Raw genomic sequence first — 23,726 nt, 5'->3', positions numbered from 1 at the left:
TCTTGGACTGAAAACTCCCATTATATTTATAATAAATGTATTGTTCAATATAGGACATTTCGAGTATGACAATAGAACAGAAATAATATTGTTTTACTTTTGTACGGCACTCTTTAGGCGGACGTTTTACTAGCGTCCGGTAGTCGCTTTCAGTTCAAAATGCGCTGATGTTGCAATGGAACATAAATTGACTTTTACTTCTTGGCAATATAAATTTTTTGGTTATATATAATAATAATAATAATAATAATAGTAGAAACCCCAAATACAAGCATGACGCTGAAAATAAACATAATAGGTCCTCTTTAAGCTAAAGCATTTTGACAGTATGCAGCTTGTGTTATAGTGGAATGTGGATAAATCAGACAGCTATGCAGTATTATGTTTGCCTTAGCTAACTGCAGTATCTTGCTAACAGCTAACTTGTCCCATCATCATTTTAGTTCTGAACTGCACCCCTGGTAGACATTGGGTGCTATAATAACCCTCTGACACACTGAAATCTGATGTTTTTATCTAGCTGCAGGTGTTTTGTTAGAGTTTCAGCCCTTGGTTGCATATTGTGGCGCCGACTGTTTTCCCCTCTGGTGGCCTGTGGTTTTCAGAGTATGTCGCGTTGTACTCTACAACAGGCATGGAGGTTTAAAAAATATTTGAATTTTTGCAACAGAGAGTGTTTGAACAGCACATTCCCTACAGTCACATAGCAACAGCAGGACTCCTGTCTCGCAGCTCTCTAGGATGAGAGCAGCAGCAGCCAAATGCCTAAAATGCCAGCGGAGATGCTCACAGGGGAGAGCGGAGTACTCACGCTTTGACCATGTTGTAGTCGGAGGCGTTGAAGACGTAGCCTCCGATGACCCACATGATGCCCTGGTCCACCACGGCCTTATGGGACGCCCTCGCCAGCCCGGCCTCGGTGTACTCCTCCCGGGTCCAGAAGGAGGAGTTGGCAGGCACTGAGACGAGGCAGTCTGGACCTGAGGAGGAAAGGAGACCAGAGATTCATTAAATGATGCAGGAAGCTCAGTTATTCTGTTGCACTTATATATGATAAAACACGATAAACAAGCCGCAGCTTTTTAGCGTAACATAAAAACAGATGGTTTTAAGAGAGACTAAATACCGACAAAAACAATCAGCATAAAACAAGAAAAAGTTATTTATATCTTGTGAAGAGGTTCCTGCATTAAAGGAGGATTAAACTCTCAGACTTCATTAGTTCACTTTAATGTCCTGCAGCCAGACAGAGGGTATAAAAAAATTAAAAATCACACAATCTATTATTGATTTCTGTTGAATTATGAAAGTGAGAGGTCAAATGAAAGGGCAGGGAGCTTAAAGAAGCATTTAAAGCTTTAGACAACAGAGACGGATTATGCAGCCTGTTCTCATTCCCAGGGCGTCATATACTGACGCTTTGTCGCGGCCGTCAGCGTTCGATACCGCCGCACAAGGCACCCTTTAGAGTAGATATGAGACACATCGGGCTTTCCAGCAACTACGATGTACACACATCCGCGGCAACAGTAAAAGCACAGGGAAAGTGCTGTGGTGTAGTTTAAAGAGCGAAAGAGTCACACGTGGCGGGCGGGAGGGGAGGTGGATGAGTCCAACAAACACAGGGCTTTTATGCAGAAGACCGCTGTTCATGTCCTGTTAGTTACATTTCACTTTACAATCAGCTGATCGTTCGTGGCCCGTGTTCACAACGTCAAGTCACGTTTTCACGAGAGATGTTCCGATACCATTTTTTCCTTCCCGATACCTAAACTTGCAGTATCGGCCAATACCAGCGTGATAAAAAAAGATATATAGTTATTATTATTTAACAGCCATTTACTACTGACTCTGTATGGATGTGATGTGATTACTATCTTTGTTGTGTGGCCTGCCTCAGGCTAAACTGTTTGTAAAACATGAACAGATTTTCCACAGTGAAATATTGCCAAATGGCTGACATTTCCCGCGCTCTGACTACGTTACACTCTTTACCAGCACCACACTGTTGTTGTTTGCTAGCTAACGTCACGCGACAAACTACCTGCAATCAGTTCTTCTTCGCTGCTCTAAAACAGTTGTTGCCAGTGGCAGTCATGATACATCCAGGGTGACAGCACAGTGAAGGCTACTGTTATGGAGCGGCGAAGAAGAATTGATTTCTGGTTAATCAAGTTTTTTTGGGTTAATAAATGATGGGATCGGATCGGTGCATAGACTGGCGTACTCGCCGATACCTGAGCCCGAGTTTTATGCAGTATCGGACGCATTTCCGATGCTGGTATCAGTAGCAGAACAACTCTAATTTTCACTGTAAAAACTTATTAATTTCAAGCCCAACCATGTTGTTTTTTCTTAAACCTAACGAAGTGGTTTTGTTGCCTAAACAAGTGTTTTTCTTTAATTCACAACATTAAGCATGTGTTTATTGCGACTGAAAAGTGACGCTGACGGGTCAGATAAAGCGTCAGTGTGTGACGAGTTGGGAAGAGAACGTGTTGGGTTACAGAAAGTAGTTCTAAAGTTTTTAAAATACACCGCTGTGTAAAGAAGAATGGATGAATTACGGCACCTTCATTGTGTTTTGTAGAGATTTACCTTTTTAAATATTCTTTCAGCAAACACTAAACTCTGACAGATTTGAGTTTAATGACTCTTTTAAAGACAGACGGCCCCGGCAGAGCTGCCCTTCCCTGTTACGGAACGAGAACAATGACGGCAGTATAAACCGGAATCACTTCTCAATGAAGGGGAAAAAAAAGATTCTTGGCAAACAACTGCCGAGTCCGAAATAGAAAGATTTGGGCTCGTCCTGATGATCTTTGGCTGTGGTTTGTGGAGCGGTTTGTTTTCTCTTGTTCATCTACAGTCTGTCTGATGAAAGAGGCAGATAAAAAAACCTGCCTGGAATCAAACATTTACCAAGCAATTAGTGCTATCACTCCATCGTACAGCAGAAACAGGATGTTAACCGTTGGGGGAGTTCCTTATTGATCATTATCCAAACAATGCAGAAGTGGCCACGTGACGGAACAGGAAGTGTTGTGATTCACTGCAACAATCAAGGTCTCTTAAACCTATTCTCCTCTTTGTTTAGTTCAGTCCCTGGTGGCTAATATTCTCCCAGTGCCACCGCTACATCGTTGGCATTTCCATAAATAAAACAAAATGCAGCCTTTGCTTCCCCTTAAAGACGTAATTTGTTGAAGGCTACCCATCTGTGAAAGGGAGATTAAATGCAAGGCTGGCTTGACTAAACAGGCATCTGTCTGCTTTTTGCACTGGTTGGTGTCGAAAATGAGTTCATTTGGGAGCTGGCAGCACCGAGTACACTAAGTGCGCTATTCGTCGGCTAACACACCATGACAGGGTAATAAAGGCTAAAGAAAACGCCAGTCTGCTCCTCAACTCCCTCAGCTTTGGTAATTAGATCGTGAGCACACGGAGCTGCTGATATAAGTGCAGTTAAATTAAGCCGTTGTCTCTGCCCGTGCAGAGTGGAGCGGCGGAGCTGTTTAAGAACTAATAGAGCCGTTAGGACGCCCATATGGTCGGATTCAAAGAGGACACAGTGATGTCTGGTCATCACCTAAATAATAAAAAAAAAAGACTCAGTATTCATGACTCGACTAAAAAAAGCTCAGGAAGCTGATCCTGCAGAAAGTCCATGTGAAGTCCAGCAGGTTGCAGCAGATGGGTGTTGTGGGGGCAGCGGGAGCCTCAAATAGTGGTGGAGGCTTAAAGCTGAAGAGACACTGGGTTGAATCACCAGACAAACAGGCAAAATCTGGACAGATAAAGTCAGCAACACTCTTTACTAAACCTCCAACTGCTTCATCGGAGCTGCTCAGCTGCACCAGATATTTACTGGGAGGTTGTTTTGTTCATTTATTCCTGGGGATGATTTAAAAGAAAATATAGCAGGAAAGCTCTGATCTCCATATTACTATAATACTGTTGGACACTGATTGAAAACTATAATTCAATAATTAGGTTAGTACGATGAAGTATTAGGGCCACGTTGAGGGAAAAAAAACAACTGAGATTTCAAGAAGTCAAAAAATTACGAGAAAAAAGTCGTAATATTATGAGAATAAAGTCATAATATTATAATAAAGTTATGACTTAATTCTCTTAATATTACGACTTTTTTTCTCGTAATAATATTACTTTTTTTTCTTGAAATTGTATGACTTTATTCTCAATAAATTAAGATTTTTCTCTCGTAATTTTATGACATTATTCTCATTTAATAACGATTTTTTTTCTCGTAATATTATAACTTTATTCTCACAATCTCAGATTTCTATTTTCCTCAATGTGGCCCTTAATACTCTGTTGTAACCTTGACTTTATATTTTTTACTGTCAGAGTCTGCAGGTCTTCTCAGTGTTTGTACACTGAGAGATGGTTTCACATAGAAGCATCAACTCTAGTCCTGAAATAAGGACTCCTTTAACAGATATCTCCATAAAATGTGTTCTTTTAGACTGGGATTAGCCTTAACCAGAGTTGCCAACACTTTTCCAAAAGTCATAAAACTTGCCAGATGACGTCATACGTTCATATGCACATCTGTGACGTCATCCTGCATAATTTGCATAAAGCTCAGAGGCTGCGTTGGTTGACCGCCTGCCTGCCTGTGCACGGCGCAAGAGGAGACGGAGAGACCCCATGCTGTTGGCAGAAGAGCCGTGGACTGTGATTACTCTGAGTAGTATGCATGGGGATGAATTATAATTAGGGCTGTCACAGTTACTGAGAAGAAGATACTGGTATCATATGAAACTAGAAAACCTAAAGAATACATTTGGTACCAACCGTGTCATACTAGCTTATCTTGAAGGAGGCTAAATAACGCTCCAAACTAGCGCTACATTTTGGTGAGGGAAAACTGTCATGGCCATTTTCAAAGGGGTCCCTTGACCTCTGACCTCCAGATATGAGAATGAAAAAGGGTTCAGTGGGTACCCACGAGTCTCCCCTTTACAGACATGCCCACTTTATGATAATCACATGCAGTTTGGGGCAAGTCATAGTCAAGACAGCACACTGACACACTGACAGCTGTTGTTGCCTGTTGGGCTGCAGTTTGCCATGTTATGATTTGAGCATATTTTTATGCTAAATGCAGTACCTGTGAGGGTTTCTGGACAATATTTGTCATTGTTTTGTGTTGTTAATTGATTTCCAATAATAAATATATACATACATTTGCATAAAGCAGTATATTTGTCCACTCCCATGTTGATAAGAGTATTAAATACTTGACAAATCTCCCTTTAAGGTACATTTTGAACAGATAAAAAATGTGCGATTAATCGTGATTAGATATTTTTACTCCAAGGGGGCGGTTCACTGGGCACTCCAGCAGATTAGTTGACTACCTCAGTTAAATATTTGCCTGATAACCATACTGAACTGATTTAATTTCTCATTCATTCTATATGAATCACTGAACAAGTGGTGGATGTAGGCAGCGGTGAAGGTGTCTGGGTATTATGGTTATATATGGTCTGTAGTCTCACACTGTTCTACTTGTTGCATCTAATCTCCATTTTCTTAACTACTGAAAAAAGCATTCCTGCTCCATAAAATAGTATTGAAAATAGAGAAAGAAGGCATGTCCATGAATATCCTGTATTAATAATTCTGGCTGTTAAAAGTGAACCTTGGCAGCTAAATGTGTGATTTAAACCGCCCCTGAGACCAGAGCCACTGTTTACTCTGCACTGAGAACACAGAGCCAGTAAGAGGCTTATTCAAGTCACCGAGGAGGGTTTTGGAACCAAGCTGATGACATTGTGGTCATTCAAACCAAGCGCAGCGTGTGAGACAATGAGTCACAGTGATGCTGCTGCTGCTGCAGTGCCAGCTCACCTTGCCATCCAGTCTTGCAGACGCAGGTCTTGTCCTGGCAGCGGCCTCTCTCGGGGTAGCCGCAGTCGGCCATGCAGTAGGGGACGTCGCAGGCTCCCCCCTTCCAGTTGTCTTCGCACTCGCAGTACACCGAACCGGTGGAGTTCCTCACGCGACACTCGCCGCGGCCGGAGCAGTTGTTGGGACATGTGTTCACCCTGGGAGGGAGGAAAGAAGCAGAGAGGGTGAGAAACCAAGATTCCTGATATATAGACTCTGAATAAAACATCAGGGACATATTTCAACGACGGAGTTACATCTGCTTCTGTGCAAGCAGCTCCTCTCCAGGCTTAAAGGGGACATATCATAAAAAACGTTTTAGTGCTTGTGCGCATACATTTGGGTATTTAGAGTGCCTATCAACCCACAAACTGTGAAATAAGACAACCAAGTCAGTTTTTTTGTGGGATGTCTAGATCAGAAAACATGTGATTCAACAAGCCATTCAGATTTGGCTCCCCTTCCTATGTCACATGCAGGCTCATTAGAATATACTTCCGCCCTATCTGGGTATCTGAGTACCGGTTCCCGCCTCGTCAGGGCCGCGTGACGTGAGTCTGCCGGCTTGGTGGGTACGCGCAAAGTCTCCGGAGCTGAGGGGTGTCCTTTTTGCCAGGCGTTCGTCCTCACGGGGGGTGCACTGGGCGGAGGTTTCCCAAAGGTGCTCATGCTGCCGTTGCCGGCCTCCTTGGAGGGTGGCGTCCGGGCAAGTTGGCCACTGCCACACGTTTTAGATTGTGGTGTTTTTGCGACTTCAGCATAGAGGATTGGGATGTTTATCGCAACTTCGACAAAATCTTACCGAGAGAACACGGAGCAGCTCCGGTCTGTAAATGACTTCTTCTCTGCCCGTCTGTGGCACAGCAGCCTTCAGCGTTGATTGGCTTTTGCTGACATGACATATAACCAATCATATAGGGCTGTGGACGGGACATTGAGCCAGACTACACAGTGGTGAGCACTGACAGAGAGAGGAGGGGGTCTTAAAGAGACAGGCACTAAAACGGAGCGTTTCAGACAGAGGGTGAATACAGGAATATTCAGACAGACAGTATGAGAAAAATAATGTTTTGAACATGTAAACATGTTCTAGTAGAAACCCAAAACACAAGTATGAACCTGAGAATGAGCATGATATGTCCCCTTTAAAGCTAAAACATGAAACATTCCCCCTTCAGACAGCAGAAGGTTTAGTTATTGGCATCGTCCTCCCTCATCAGTTGGTCAAGCGCCGGCTTCAGCACTTGTCATTCATCTCAGAGGGCCGTCTGCTCTGAAACAGCATCCAGCTAGACGCTGAGGTAACTGGCAGACATAAAGTCACCACAGGGACAGAGGAGCAGATGGTAAACTCACCCAATCTGCAGTAAAACAGCACTACTGACGCTCTCCGTGTCTCTAGACAGGTCATCTCTGTTGTACATTGAGCTGTTCCGTTAAAACCCAAAGGACACATTTTGTGCCAAACAAATCGGAAACATCATATTCATGTGGCGGGAATTAGAGCAACATGTTCATGTTCCAGTGACAGTATATCTCATATCTGTTGCTGATAAACATCTAGAAATCTGTTTTTAAATTATTAAAGAAGAACTGATCACCACATTATAACTTCTTCTTCAGTACAAACAGCAACAGAGAAGGCGACTCTGTTCCTGTTTGGCTTTGACTTTCCACGATGCAGACGTGACAAAAGCGCAAAAAAATCATCCTAAAAAATAAAGGAAAAAATCAGAGCTCAGGTGTAGCCCACAGTTAACTATGTCCAAAATCCCATACTACAAAATGTAAGCATTTTTTTGTAGTTAGAAAGGTGATTAAAACTCTGGAGTTTGAGTGTGTTGATGTGAACTGTTTTTTGAGATCTTGGAAAACAACTAATAACTAAGTATTAAGTCTTCAGAAAGCTCACAGAGAGAAAGCAAAATTCACAAACACTGACATTCACAGTGGGTTGAAATCACGCGGACGCAAAAGTCCAAAAGAATGTCAAACTGCATGATTTTGTTTCCTCATAAAAACGGTCGTAAAACATTTACAGGATCTCTCACATGATGGTCATTTCTGAGTCGCCTCACTTATCCTGAGAATAACTACAGATCATTGTCTAGCTAAGACATGCAGCCGAATATTTAAGGACATACACTTCAAAATATCTGTAATTAAAGCAGCTTCAGCTAAATGGGTAGATAGAACTATATGTACACTCACACTTTAACAAACTAAACACATGTACAACTAAATTAAATTAAATTGTTGATGTTAAAGGATAAGGTTGGCGTTTTTCTACATTTTTGTCAACAAATCCCATGAAAATACCAAAACCAACAATGTATTTGTCCATTTTTCAGTACTTAAAGGAACACCGTGTAACAATTAGGGGGATCTATTGGCAGAAATGGAATATGATATTAAAAAGTAGGTTTTATTTAGTGTAAAATCACCTGAAAATAAGAATTGTTGTGTTTTTGTTAACTTAGAATGAGCCGTTTATATCAACATACGGAGCGGGTCCTCTTCATGGAGCCGGCCGCCTTGTTTCTACAGAAGCCCAGAACGGACAAACCAAACACTGGCTCTAGAGAGGAATGGCACACGAGAGAAGTTTCTGCAACCTCACCGCTAGATGCCGCCAGATCCTACACACTGCACCTTTAAAGCTTTGTGACGAGGAAACATTTGGATCTTTTGTACTCTGTGCGGGTTTCTCCTCACGGCAAACAGACATTCTCAAAGCTCCTCAAAGTTCTCCATTTTCGCCACGCATCCAGGTCCAAGTAGTTAGAAACATTTGGATGTGCACGGATCGGCAAAAACCTGCTGCAAGGGTTAGAGTTAGATTTTTTAGATTAGATTAGATTATTTTCTTGATTAATAGATTAGTTGTTTGGTCTATAAAATGTCAGAAAATGGTGAAAAATGTTGATCAGTGTTTCCTCAAAGCCCAAGATGACGTCCTCAAATGTCTTGTTTACATTAAATTTACTGTCATAGAGGAGTAAAGAAACCAGAAAATATTCACATTTAAGAAGCTGCAATCAGAGAATTTGGACTTTTTACTCAAACAGATTATTCGATTATCAAAATAGTTGCCGATTAATTTCATATTTGACATCTAATCAAGTAATCGTTACAGCTCTAGTGAGCATTTACAGAAGCAGCACACTGTGAGTAGGATTGACTCTGTTTATGGGATCTGTTTTCATTGGAAAAATACAGAATACTGCCAGACTTTAATATGGAAAACACTGCAGACTGTGTACGAGACAATGCTCCTAATGCTTGTTTATGACAAGAGTAAACAATGTCAAAAGTTTTACCGCAAACATATTATTATCCACTAAAGCCGGAGACTGAAGTGAGACGGGTTTTTTTTCCCTCCAGAAGACAAACATGACACAAAGGGGCTCTCGTTCATTCTTTCATGTTCCTTCGGCAGCCTCGTGGTTTGATGTTTCGGCTCCACCACCTCCCCGAAACACCAAAGACCGGGGGGCCCCGGGGGCACTTCACTTTCATCCGACTCGCTGTTCCTCAGCCCAACTTCAATCCCATCACCATGGCGACGGTACCAATGAGCGAGAGGAAGAAAAAAAAAAGCAGGGGTCCACTGTGTCCTTTGCAGATGTTTGGAACGGACAAGCTTCACTTGGTTTTTATAATACTTTTTCTTTTTATGCCAGTCGGAGCAAACGGAGAGAGAGAGAGAGAGAGCGCGGAGAAAATTAATGACATTTTTTGTCTCTGTCTGACTTGTGTGAAGTTTGCTGTGGGTATCTGCTGTGCACCGATATGTGGATGTTTTGCAGATTAAAGGAATGACATTATATTTTTGTATTAGTGTGGGTAGGAATTAATGTATCTCATTATATTGTTTTTATTGTAAAAGTCGTTTCTTGCAGACTAATGGGAGCTGACAGCTCACAAGAAAAGACATCATGCAGGATGGGTGGAGGGAAGTAATGGGTTCAAAACCAGGACGAGATAGAAGTTCAATCTTGACCTCAAATGCACCTGAATAATATATGAAAAGGTCTGCCTGTAATACTGTAGAAAGGGGGGTCAAGAGATGGACACTGCTTTACAGTAGTGAACAGCTCTGATGTTATGATTCAGCCCAGAGGGTTGTTGCAACTGATTTATATTTTATGTGTTTTTAAAGCTGAGGTAGGCGAGATTGGAGCAAATTCAAAAAGTTATTTTTATAAAACGGTCGCTATATCGTGACAGTAGTACATGAAACAGGTAACCTGAAAAAAATCATGTTCCTCTGTGTCCTCCGGTGCTCCTAACGGCATCTACAAGATTTCACAGACCGGAGGAAAACAAGCAGTAAGAGCTGATCTGAGGTCTGCTGTCCATCTGCTGTCTATGAGAGCCGGCTGTCAATCACTCTGAACTCCGACCAAACGGTCAAACTAGGCAGCGCTGATCAAATATGAATCAATATTATGTTACGTTAATGCCTATTTCTCTCCTCAGATGATTTCAGAATCATCTTGTAGTGCACGGTTTAGCTGGAAAATTAGAAGTTTGTGACACGGCAGCCATTGTGAAATCTTCGGGAAATCTCTTGAAGGAACGCCAAGCACCGGTCACATGACCGGAGCACAGCCAATAGGAACGCTCTCTCTCTGAAATGACCTGTGATTGGTCAAAGTCTCCCGTCACGGGCTAGATTTTTTTAAAGCCTGAAAACAGAGCCATGAGGAGGAGCAGAAGTCTAGTTATCTCTCAGAACACTTGAATTACAATATGCTGAAAGGTTATTATGGGATTTTTGCCCAATGATACCAAAAGTATACTGCCTACTGAAGCTTTAAGTCACTATCTATCGCAGAATAAGGTAACACAATGGTGATTGGGCCTATTGCACATGCAGTATTATGAACGCCATAGGTGCCACCAAAAAGAACGAAACAAAGATCTTGGAGATTGTAACTTTAAGGCTACAGTAGTGTTTACATTTCACAATTAGGTGTAAAGTTGCTTGTCTAATTAAAACATGTCCACAATAATGTTTTTATTATTGTGGCCTTTCTTTGCTTCCTCATGGTATTCATGCCAGCTTCCCTCAAAAGCACCAAACACAACAAACAACATGCCACAGAGAGTCCGACCGGTAGACGACGGTGTAGTGATGCAACAAAAACCTACTGCAGCAGCCGACGTCAGCGTCAGCAGCCTGACATGATCCTCTCACTGAAATGTCTACAACCAGCCGTGCCAGCGCACGGGATGAATCATTCAGAAAGTGATAGCTTTGTAATGCGTCATCAAGCCCAACGAAGTGGGTCCTTCACCGAGATAAATCTCAACAGCCAGTGAAACAGAAATGATTTGTACGGGAGGCTCTCATTCTCGGGGGCTCAGTTTCAAAGTCTGTGTCATTTAGCAGATACTTTTATCCGCTGACTGACTCGATCATGAACGCATGCGTGGACCCTGAGGTCTGGCAGCACCACGCACTCTGCTGCAGAGGATTATGGGTAATTTGATATGTGGAAGCTAAGATTTCAAAATCAAGAGAACATAATTTAAGACAAATGACAACATCTCATTAAGTTTTTAAAATTTGATTTGGAGGACCGGCCTTTAGGTGAAGTTGACTTTAAGCCTTTTGGAAGATGGTTTGATTATATTCCAGATATTGATTGCACTTTTTCTTTTGAAAATGGAACCAGCAGGTAATTTAATATGAACATTACCGCCGTATTTCCTTGGTTATTTTTTAAAGTAATAATCTTGAAGATTTTCATTTAAATACATGTCCGATAAAGCCACTAGCTATCGCCGAACGAGGTAACTATGGTGATTGAGCCTATAGTCCACTGATGAAAGTATTCTAATATTTATATATTTGCAGTATTATGAACTGGGAGTGAAAAAATGCTGTATTAAGTTACTGCTGATGCAAAACTGAACATTTCCTGCTGCTAAGTAAGTGAATACGAAAAGTGTTAAACTAGTTTTATGTCGTGCTTCTCTGACCTGTAGGAAATGTTGAAGCCGGTCAGGTTGTAGGCGGCATCACTGAAGAAGTGCAGCAGGGCGAAGCCGGACTGAGACACCACCTCAGGAACCGTCTCATTCCCATAACGCTCAGGAACAATCAGACCACTGCAAGCAGAACAACACAAAAGTGAAATTTAACACATTTTAATGAATAAATATGACATTAAATGTAGCACAAATAATATTAAAAATAAATGTAGTTATTAATTAACTGATATAATGAGACATAAATTGATATTTCTGTTTTAATTTGCTTCTTTATTTATTTATCTTTGTGTGAATTCCCTTATTTATTTAAATTTTCCCTTTTATTTATACATTTATTTTTAATAATTTTGAAATTAATTAATTTTTTTATTTATATATTATTTTTTTATTCATTCATTTATTTTTGTATTTATATATTTATTTCTGCGCTTATTTTTATTATAATATGTTATATATTATAATACATTATTTTATATTATAAAAAGAAAGAAAGAAATTTAAAAATTTATAAAAATAAATACATAAATAAATAAAAGGGAAAATTAAACAGAAGAGTAAATAAATAAGGTAATTAATACAAATAAATAAATAAAAATGTAAATTAAAACCGAAATATCAATTTATGTCACATTTTTCAATTAATTAATAGCTAAATATATTTTTTATATTATTTTTGCTACATTTATTTATTTATCAAGTCATTTATTTATTCATATATTCATTTATTTTTTATTTTTGCAGGTTCCGTCCTCCATAACACAGAGGCTACCAGAACTCAAACCTGACCCGAAGCGAGATCCATTCAAACCCGCAGTAGACGTACCTGAAGGCAGCGAGGAGGGGGGCGTAAATAGAGTCTCCGTCGTACACGTAAAGGTGGTCCCAGCTGCACTCAGTGGCAAAGTGGTTGAACCGTAATCGGAGTATAGTGTTGGGCCTGGAAAACACACAAACACACAGATAGAGGAAGACCATGAGAACTTCTGTCTGGGTCGGTCATTACTTTAATACTAAATAACCAAACTACTCTAACAGCAGTATCAGAAGTCTAGCTGCGTTATCATGTCATTTGTAGTGGATGCAATCAATAGATGTTTTAACATGGTGAGTACAAAGACACAGTTGATTAGTTGGTGCAACAAGCACACTTTTGTAGCTTTGACAGCTTCTACCATCCAAACTTATTATTTAACCTCTGCGGTCTAGCATTGCACACAGTATTTGAAAGTTACTGTTTCACTAGCTGAGAACATAGCAGGTGGATAATTAACAGGTGATATGGTAGAAACATTCACCACCTAGTGCAACTAAGCTTTACTAGTATTTGTCCTCCCATCATGGCGCCATGTTTGCCATGAAATCAATGAATAGATCAAAAGAAAAATTAATAGGCATTCACCGATTTATCGGCCGACATTTGTTTTGTTGACTGCCATCAGGCTATCGGCCAATATGATGACATTCAACGATGGCAGTGGCCGATGGTTACAGGTTGTGTTGCATCAATTTAGCAGCGGCTAAATGTTGTGTTGGTGATTTGCGGTCAGACTCGGACAACAGCTGCTGATTATTACCTCCGCCAAGGCCAAGTGGCTGGCGTTGGTTTGCATGTCTGTTAGCAGGATTACTCAAAAAGTTCGTGATGGATTTGAATTACATTTTTTGGAGGGGTGGGGTGTAGCACAATGAACAGTCCATTAGATTTTGGTTGCGATCCGAATCGCTGATTTTTTTAAGGATTCCGATCAGCCTGAGCATTAAGACCACAGGGTATAACACATGCGCAGTGTAACTGATGACGCGTTGATGACATGTGACCACGCCTTCTTCTGAGAGCAGAGAGATACGTGTGTGGATGTGTGACGAGACTTCGAGGTGCGGGAGCTGCTGGCCGTCCGTGGTGAGATAGAAAAAAGCGGTAGATGACGGGATGAGAGGCAACGTAGAGTAACGTTATACAGACATAACAAGGCTGCTGAATGAGAGAGGCATCCACCGATACGTTACACGGAAACACACCGTGTTAACAACAAGCCGACCACCTCACGGTACCGCCAGCTGAGAGCAGCGATCTGTTTTTTATGTCTTTGTTTGTTTGGCACAAAAGGGGAATAAATAACAACAAAAACATCTGCCAAATGATTTTTAACATTGCTATCGACCCAGAATTTCACAATCGGTGCATCCCTAAAAATCAACAAAAACCTAATAGTCTTTTATAGATAATGAAGAAAGAATTGGGAGTGCTGTACTGGGACAGGAAACTTGGTGTTGGAAATGTTGAAGTTAAAAAACAGGTGCTCTTCAAGGATGGGGCAAGTAGTCAAATTACAATAAATTAAAAAAAAAAAAACAGTGACTGTCAGGCTTACTTTGAAAGGAAGTCCTTGGTAAAGGACGGCAGTCTGGAAATGTTTTTTCTGGATGTTTTTCCAGACTGACATCCTTTACCTTTACCAAGGACTTCCTTTCAAAGTAAGCCTGACAGTCACTGTTTTTTATTGTTATTTTAATATTCTATTATTTTTTCTCCGGTGCTATCAAAGCAAAGCAAATTATTCATAATGAAGTTGTACCACGCCATGTAACAGATATAGTAGCACATTTTACACTGTGCAAAATGAATAAACTAACTGTCCATGTCCTTTACAGTACAAGACAGCAGACAGAAAACAAGCATGTTTAATCAGTCATAGATTTTAGACATTCCTAAACTGCCTCTGCTCTAAATTTGGTTATCATCTCCAAATCAAATCATTCAAGAAGAGGAGGAAAGAACACACAGGCCCATTTAGAGTATCTACGATGAGGGCACAAGACGTACAGGAAATGTTATGATGGTCACATTTTTCTCTTCACAATTTTATTTATTAGAGGGAAGCGATGGCGATGACGGCAGCAACAGCGGCGGCAGTTCTTCCTCTCTCCCCTCTGAGACAAATAAACAGAGGAATGGCAGCAGCCCCAAGGTTCAATTAGAAAAAGAAGGCTTGTGACCAGTAAATAATGAATCAGGAGTACGGAGAGATCTGACAAAGAAACTGCTATTCCAAATCAGCAATTACAACCGAGGTCCCCTAGGAGCACGGCGGCGAAGCACAGCGCGTCATCCCTTCAATGCCTTCGGCTGAAGTCACTTCAGGCCGCTGCAGCAGACGCACTTAAATTGCAGAGAGGAAGCTCAGAGCGATTGTATGTCCGAGGCTTTAAATGTTCTTGTCATTCTGGTGCACGTGTCACTGCATTAACCTCTTGTTAAGGTCTCAAGACAGCATATTAAAAAGTGCCATTAGTATGTAATGAAGACGCTGGACGACAGGGCGGCCCCGGTGATTAGAGGAGCCATACAGGAAGAGGAAGGTCAGGAGTTCAGAACGCTGTAACATCTACACGTCCTGTCGAAGGAAACATGAGCGTGACCTCCTGAGCTCAGACAAAGTCACTCATGGTTAATCCCCCTCTGAATGATAATGTTGGCTAAACGCCTAATATGTAAATGTAATCAAAGAGTTTATGGTTCGGATGAGCTGGCGGCCAAAAAAAAATTAAGAATCATCGCTCTCCATCGATACTCTGTGGCGTGATTATGCTGACTGAGACAATAGAGAAGGAGTATTGAATTCCTCACAGTTACTTTGCCATTTATTTTCATCCATCACCGTCTGGATGCTGTAAATTCCTGCTGCTGGATAGTATCTTAGAGAAGGACTGCAGTGCCGACTGTGTACATAACAATCATTATGAGCATGCTTGAAATATTGACTCGGTTTTCAAAATGCATCTCTCAACTGTCTCTCAATTTATGAATCATTCCTCAACCTTTTTTTTCTTAAATGGCAGGAGCTGATTTAATGGACGAAATCAATAAGAGAGTATCAGTTTCATGTAGTTGTTCTGGCTACTTAGAGACCAGATGTGCAGGTTTCTTTGTACAGGAAGTTATAACTAAGCAGCCAAGATGTTAGACCTACTCAAAAGATCAATTTGCAAAATCTATTACCTTGGATCACGACTTAAAGGTCTCATATTGTAAAAAGGGAGATTTTCATGTCTTTTATATTATAAAGCAGGTTTAAGTGCTATATAAATACTGTTAAACTATCAAAACACTCAATAAACGGAGGAATACACACAGCCCGTATTCAGAAATTGTGGGTTTGAAACAAGCTGGCGTGGAGAGGAGGTGGTGTTGCTCTGGCTCTATCTATTCGGCGGGGAGAGGTGGTTGTGTCGCTCTGGCTCTATCTGTCATGGAGAGGAGGTTGTGTTGCTCGGGCTCTATCTGGTTGGCATGGAAAGGAGGTCGTGTTGCTCTGGCTCTATCTGAGTGCCATTCTAGTTTGCAATTTCTTTGGCTTATATTGTTAAATAGGTGCACAATATGACCGGGGAGGTGATCTAAAAGCGTTAAAAGAGCATTTTTCATTCATGCAGTCTTTATAAAAGTCTTTAAAGAGCAGCATAACTGTCGCAAAGTCCTGATCTAGTCTTTCTCCCCTGGTGTTGGATCTGCTCTCTACTTACTGTCCCTCGATCAGCCAGGTGCACTTGGTCTTGTACTTGTAGTTTCCTGGACCGTCAGTCAGCTGACCGGAGGGCCCCGTCAACCTGAGAGAAAAGAAGAGAAGAAAATAAATTCAAGGTTCCATATGAAGATGTAATATTGTATATTATAAACAAGTTGAAATGCTGGAGACTGCATCCTCTACTCCAACAGTAGTCCAGGTGTGATGTGATGCAGCAGGTATGAGGTGAAACTAAATACAACTGATGGCACCACTGAATCCCCCACAACCACAGCAAATACCACCGAGAGAGTTAGAGCTTTTAGAGAAGAATGTTCAGCATGTGTGCTGACAAGTTGTTGCACGTGTCACATTAAAAAGCAGGATTAAAAGAGAAAGCCAAATGGCTCCATATGGAATTCATCACTATAACAGGAACATCAAACCGTTGACTGTGGAATTGAAGATCAATTTAATCTCATTTGAATTTCATGCAAAATAATTTACTCAACCATTGATTTACGGTGCAATAACTAATTAATACTGACCGTTTAGTGACATTAACAGGCCCCTGACAAGATCTCAATTTAATTAATATATTGATTTTTTTTTATATATATACAGTTTTCTAGAACCTAAACTCATAACTTTTTATAATAGTAAAGAAATCCCAAAGGTATTCAATTTACAATGATATAAAATGTAGGAAAAACTACAGAGCGTTACATTTTAGCAAATGTTTGGTGGTCCAGACTGAACGTTTATTAGATGGATTGCTGTTAAATTTGGCTCAGACATTAATGCCCCCTCAGGAGGATTTGTTGTAACTTTACTAATGTCCTGACTTTTCTTCTAGCATCATCATCATGTCAAAATGTCAGTTATTACACACTTCCCCTCCCTGACCTCCGACCCTTCACCACATTTATTTTTATTTAAATGTATTTATTTATTAATTAATTAATTAATTAATTAATTTAACTTTATTTTATTTTAATTATTTGGATTGTTAAAGTTTGTGTCCTCCCTTTCTCTTTGAATTCAATTGAAATTACATTTTAAGATGAAGACTTGTTTTGTTTTTTTGTGTTTTCTCTCTCCCCTCTTGTTTTGAGTCGTAAGATTTTGTTTAAAAACAAAGAGACAGCTACAAAATGAAAAAACAATGGTAAAGAATGTGATGATGATTGTATAAGTTGCTGAAACTGCAATAAAAACTAAGTTTAAAAAAAATTCCCATCAGCATGAGCTGTACTTTGTGGTTAGTGCTAATGAGACATTGTTAGATGATAAACATGGTAAACATCAGCATGTTAGTATGCTGATGTTAACGTTTAGCTCAAGGCACCACTGTGCCTAATTAAAGCCTAACAGAGGCGCTAGCATGGCTGTAGACTCTGATACATTATTAAACTGATGGATCAATTTAGTGCTGAAATGATAAGTGTGTCGACAAAGAGAAATGAATCCGTCATTTATCAAGCAAAACCATTTATTTTTTTCAGCTTCTCAAACGTGATGATTGCTGTTTTTAGGGCTGTCAAAGTTAACGCTATAATAACACGTTAACGCTAATTTGTTTTAACGCCACTAATTTCTTTAACGCATTAACAAAACTTGAGATTTTTAATTAACATGTTAAAAATCTGACGGGCCGTTGTCTGGCCCGGCGGCTCAGTTTTAAAGTCAGAGTGAAGATACTGGCATCATATGAAACTATAAAAACCTAAAGAATCCATTGGTTCCATTGCAATGTGTTGTTGATTTCCAATAATAGATATATATATATACACATTTGCAAAAAGCAGCATATTTGTTCACTCCCATGTTGATAATCTCCCTTTAAGGTACATTTTGAACAGATAAAAAAAATGTGAAATTAATTTGCGATAAATCATGATTAATTATGGACAATCATGCAATTAATCGCATTAAATATTTTAATCGATTGACAGCCCTACTGTTTTTATATCTTCAATATCTTTGGGTTGCAGCCAGACAAAGCTGAAAAAGTTGTTATGGACATTTTTCACTTTTTTCTGGACCAAACATTTAATTAAATGGAAAAATAGACGATTTAATCAATAATAAAAATCATTTAATTATTTTCAATCAAATGATTCCACCAGAATATTAGTCAAAGTCAGTTTTGTATACTTTGCAATACTGATATCTGTTCTGTAGCGACACCATAGAAATGATTACACACACAACGCTGTTACACAAGAGCCAGTCAGCAGAGCAGAGAGAGCGAGAGGGCAGGTAAACACTAACTTCTGCCACTTCATCTTCATGTTCGTGCAGCCTCGGTGGTTGAGCAAGCAGCAAGTAGGACAGGACAATGATTAAACCTCGTAGCAAATTATTATCTCAGGCCAAAACACCGCGACCGACGGACGGCCGCAAACTCTTAATGGCACAGTACGGCGCCCGGGCTCTGTTATTGCATGATCAATTCCAGCGTGATGACACAGCAGCAGAGAGGAGCTGAATTACACAGGGGGACACTTAAACGCAGTCAGAGGTTGTATCATTACTGATGTACAGTAGGTCTCAGGGTGCAATGACTCTGCTAACACACCCAGTCACAGTCTTGTTCCAAAACAACTCAGCAGCGCTTCGGACTACAGAGGACAGAGAAGATCTCTGCATCACTATAACAACCTAAAGACACGCTTCTATCAAGACAAGCTGAAGTGTGCTTTGTCTCGACTTAATGTGGATTCATTTATAAATCAAATTTGTATTATATTTGCGTCATTCCACTTCAAAAACAGGATGTTACTCTCTCTCATGAAACCGATAATATAATCAGAGCATTCTGGGGAGTCCCTGTTGTGTGTTTCATAACAAAGTTTTCAATTTGCATCCAGGCAACAAGTGTTCTGCAACTTCTTGTTATTGAAAACTGTAGCGTGCAACCATAGCTGCAGGGCAGAGGCCAATAGCCCCGGCTATGTGTGGGCTGGGCGGCTCAAAGCCAAGGGTGTTGTTAAGTTAACGACGACTTTACAGTCCAAACGTATGACTCTGTATTGCAGCAACGCTCTCCTGCTATCTCTGCAGTGGGTGGACTCAAGAGTCAGTGTATGAGCAGATGAACAGTTTACCCACCAAATAGACAAAAAACTTCCATGAATTAATCCAACACTGACACAAAGCTTTGCTGAATATTGCTGGCTCACTGTTTGTGTTTTAAGAGAGTAGAGAAGCTCTCTTCTAGTGGCAGGTCTCAGTGGTTAGCTAACGAGTACACTAACGCTCAGTGGTAATATGGCCTGGGCCTGCAGGGACTCTCACACAAACAGAGCTCCCTCAGAGGGCGAGAGGCTCCAGACTCTCCTAAACCCAACACACCATCACCCCACGTCTCAAACTCATGCATGTTCAGTGCCTTCATTGTAGCACAGACTGTACAACCACTACTACAACTGGGGTACAAATATCCCTCTGAAACATCATCCAAAAGTAGTTATGTATGAACCTCGAGTTCATGTTTTATCAGTAGTGACCACTTAAAGAACAATTAAAGGGTCAGTTGACACAAATCACACATATGTGGACGTGGAAGTTGGCCGTCGGTTGTGGTTTTTGCGGTGTGTTCAAATGCAACTTGTAAGCAAAGACAAAGGCGACGTGAGACGACTCAAAGGTCGGCTTTCTTTGCCGCTAGTTCTTTGATGTCGGGTTTGTGTGTCTGACGACTAAGAATCTTTTTGGTCGAGGACAGCCCGAGCTTCATGTTTTTATTATGATGAAGCACATAAAGGGCACTTCATCTGTACCTGAAACACATTTGGGATCGAAACTGGGAACCAAAAGTTGCCAACCATTTCTCTATGAGCTTTTGATTGATGCAAATTTTTGCAATTTACTTACTCAATCATCGGCCATGTCAACTACCAATAATCTATTAATGATTTAAAGCTTATATAATACATGTTTGTCCTGCAATACGGCTGTGTTTTTGAGTTGCAAATTAAATGTAGTTACGACTGCAACTAACGATTATTTTCATTGTCGATTATTTTCTTGATCGATTGATTAGTTGTCAGGTCTATAAAATGTCAATCAGTGTTTCCCAAAGCCCAGGATGACGTCCTCAAATGTATTGTATTTCCACAACTCAAAGATATTCAGTTTACTGTCATAGAGGAGGAAAGAAACCAGAAAATATTCACATTTAAGAAGCTGCAATCTGAGAATTTTTTCTTTTTTAAATACTCAAAGTGATGAATTGATTATCAAAATAGTTGGTGATTAATTTAATATTTGGAAACTAAACGATTTTATTATTTTATCGTCAAAAATGTTGTCATTGTGTGAACATATTCAAGCAGGGACGGTTTAAAAAAAATCTTGTTCAAGGATCGTTTAACATTTGAGAGATGTCGTACCAAAGTCAAATTAATAGAAACTAAAGTTTTCCTAGAACTCGGTCAATAAATATGAACACATAAGGTGTGCTTTGAAAGGGTCAGTCATTTACTGTAAAGTTGAAGTGATCGTAGTTAAGTGACATGTAAAAACGTGCAGAACTGCAGCCTAAAGTTACTTGAATATAACTCCTGTAGCCTCCTATACTTTTAAAACTCCAACTGTCATGTTAAAACAGATGATATCAAAAATGTCCTGAGATAAAGAACAAGCCAGCAGCTGCTGCTTGTACTCCCTGTTATTAGACCCACATTGACACAAGCAGAACATAAGTTGCATCAACAATGACGTCCAACAACGTCTCTTTCTCATGCAAATGGTATCCCTGCAGCAGAGCCAAGTGGTCTGCAAACGGCAAAGTGGCGCAGCGTGAGAGCAGAGCAAACACGACGGCTCATTCAAAAGGCGACAACGGTCCTGTTCGGTGGCACATCCAAGAGCATGCTCAGACAGAGTAAAGGGCTTTCCCTCCTCAGACTGTCTGAGTGGACGTAGAGAAGCTGTTGAAATGAGATTTTGGTGTACATAATTTGCTAATTTTTTCACATGTTAGCAGAAAGACATGTACCTTAAGGAGTTGCTTTTGTGGAGTTTAGGGTCAAGTGTGGTACACAATATATGCAATCAAATAAAAACAGCCCACCAGATGCTGTAATCAACAATAAATATTCTCTCCTCCCTTGTTAATGTTGCCAAAACATTTAAGAGATGCACAAGATGACAGAATAAAGTTCGTCAGCAGCAGCCCGGAGGAGGAGGAGAGCTGTGAACCAAACATGGCAACAAATCTACAGAAGCTGCCAAATCATGCTCATGAAGCTATAAGTCAGTTATATTGTGTGATAAATATTCCAGAAATTTATGAGCATGTGGATGTTTTCCAAGTTTTGTTGTGCTGCTCTCGCACTTCAGTGAGTTACAGCTGCACTTTGAGGAGAGCTCTTTTTTTTTAATGTAGTGTAATTTATCCTTTTATCCAACTTAAAATGTCTCCACGGAGACGCTGCAGATTCACCTCATCTGCACAAACAAAACTCTGTCCTTTGATATTCAGCATCACAGACATGCTGAGTGCACTTTACTGATGCCGACTTAAAAGATTTCTGTGTTGACTTTTGAAATAGTTAACTCTCAGCCACCGTGGCCTTTCTGTTCAGTCGTAGGCAAATCCATCCTTCTAGTACCTGCCTTTAAAACTTCCCGAACTCCATCTATGATGCCGTGGAAGAAGATGGGGCTAACGTCTATGCTTCTGCATCATCAGTAAGCTGAAAACAGAGTAAATCAGTAGTACAGCAGCACTGGGGACTATTAGTCTCTGCAGGGCCTTCTTTAGTAAAGCGTGGTCGGCCTTCAAACAGGCTCCAGAGAGCACCTGAGGATGGGTGTGGACTAATATTCAGACTACACAAGAGAAACAAAAGCTGAAAGCTGCGAACCTGAAAATCCCAAAATCCCTATCTGCAGTGCATCAGTGGATGAGAAAAATTCATTTTCTACACCCTGGTCAGAATTCGAGACCTTGAAGGAAACTAAAACGGGAACCAACAGAAAATTAATCAATTAGTTGACTGACAGAACATTTAAGAAAGTACACTGTTAAGCTTTTGACCACTGTGGAGTAGAGCTGCAAAGATTAATCGATTAGTTGTCAACTAATAAATTACCGGTGTTGCACGGTGGTCATGCACACACCGATTACATTATTTGCCCCTTTTTTTGTATAGAGTATAGTTCATTTTTGCGTATCAGCCGTGTTATCAATACATAGTCGGACGACGGACGCTACAAACTGAGAGTGAAAGTGTCTGCTCTGTACGGAGGCTCAGCTCAGAGTAGCAGCAGTCAGATTTCACACACAGGACGAGAGAGAGTTGACATACAGAGAGATGGCGGAGGATTTGGTGTCGAAGTGAAAGGCGCCCACCCAACGCCATAAGTGAACCAATAAAGTTAATGAGGCGATCGCCACGCGGAGGACGGAGCGGTCAAAGCCGGTTTGCGTGGCGCAGTGGCGCCGGAGGGAAACCTGTGGTCCGGCAGCAAAAGCTGGACCGGAGAGGCCTGACAAACAACTAATCAATTAATCGAGAAAATAATCAACAAAGAAAATAATCGTTAGTTGCAGCAATGTTTTTAAGAGCAGGTCCTCCTTTTCGACTATACTTTCTCTTCTCCGCTGATTGACAGTTGTTGGTGATAACAGATTAAGAAATGTGGCGATGCATTAAGAAAAGGCAGGAAAGAAGAACACTGCTAACTAGCAAACATGGATGTAAACAATGCCCTGTTTGGTTTTACCAGCTAATTAAAAGAAAAAGGCAGGAGCTCCAAATAATGGCAGGTTACCTGACACAGTTGTAGGGCCGTCCTTGACAGTCTTAGTCGACTAACACACACAGATTTTGTTGAGTAATCATCGATTAGTGGGTTTAATTGACGATCGATGTGTAAAAACTGAGTTTCTCCACAAAGAATAACACAAAAGCACCACTTTAAATCTTGTGTTCACCAGAGATGAGCTCAGAAGTTTCTTGGAAATAAGTCATTTAGCATGAAAGAAGCATAAAAAAACAGCTAATGGACTTAGTCGACTAAGACCAAAACAAGGGGGCAGCCCTACACAGTTGACAGCTGCATGCTGGGAGCTGTTCACATTGCACAGGTGTGTGGATGATAGTGTTCATACCACTCATACAGACGCTTCAAAAGACATATTATTGCACCATCTATATGCAATTAAAGAAGAGCAGTGACTTCATTAGTTGGCACAGAGTTATATAATAATTGCATTAGAAATTGGGGGAGTCAGAGCCGGTGCCAGGACATGATGACCATGCATTGGAAGCTTATACTGGCTCT

General features: G+C 40.6%; 1 protein-coding gene across 4 annotated transcripts in view; it reads right to left on the bottom strand.

The window, feature by feature from the left end:
- atrn (attractin) overlaps positions 1–23,726 on the bottom strand; it is a 178,025-nt gene that overhangs the window by 140,431 nt on the left and 13,868 nt on the right. For all 4 annotated transcript variants that reach the window (XM_074660833.1, XM_074660834.1, XM_074660835.1 and 1 more), the window contains exons 2-6: positions 16,447–16,530; positions 12,746–12,859; positions 11,911–12,039; positions 5,881–6,077; positions 812–980 (exon numbers count right to left, since the gene is read on the bottom strand). In XM_074660833.1, coding sequence (XP_074516934.1) covers positions 812–980; positions 5,881–6,077; positions 11,911–12,039; positions 12,746–12,859; positions 16,447–16,530 — 693 coding nt within the window. The remainder of the gene's footprint in view (positions 1–811; positions 981–5,880; positions 6,078–11,910; positions 12,040–12,745; positions 12,860–16,446; positions 16,531–23,726) is intronic.

Source organism: Sebastes fasciatus, chromosome 15 (genome assembly GCF_043250625.1).
Source record: "Sebastes fasciatus isolate fSebFas1 chromosome 15, fSebFas1.pri, whole genome shotgun sequence".
NCBI lineage: Eukaryota > Metazoa > Chordata > Actinopteri > Perciformes > Sebastidae > Sebastes > Sebastes fasciatus.
This window is presented reverse-complemented; position numbering and strand designations above follow the sequence as displayed.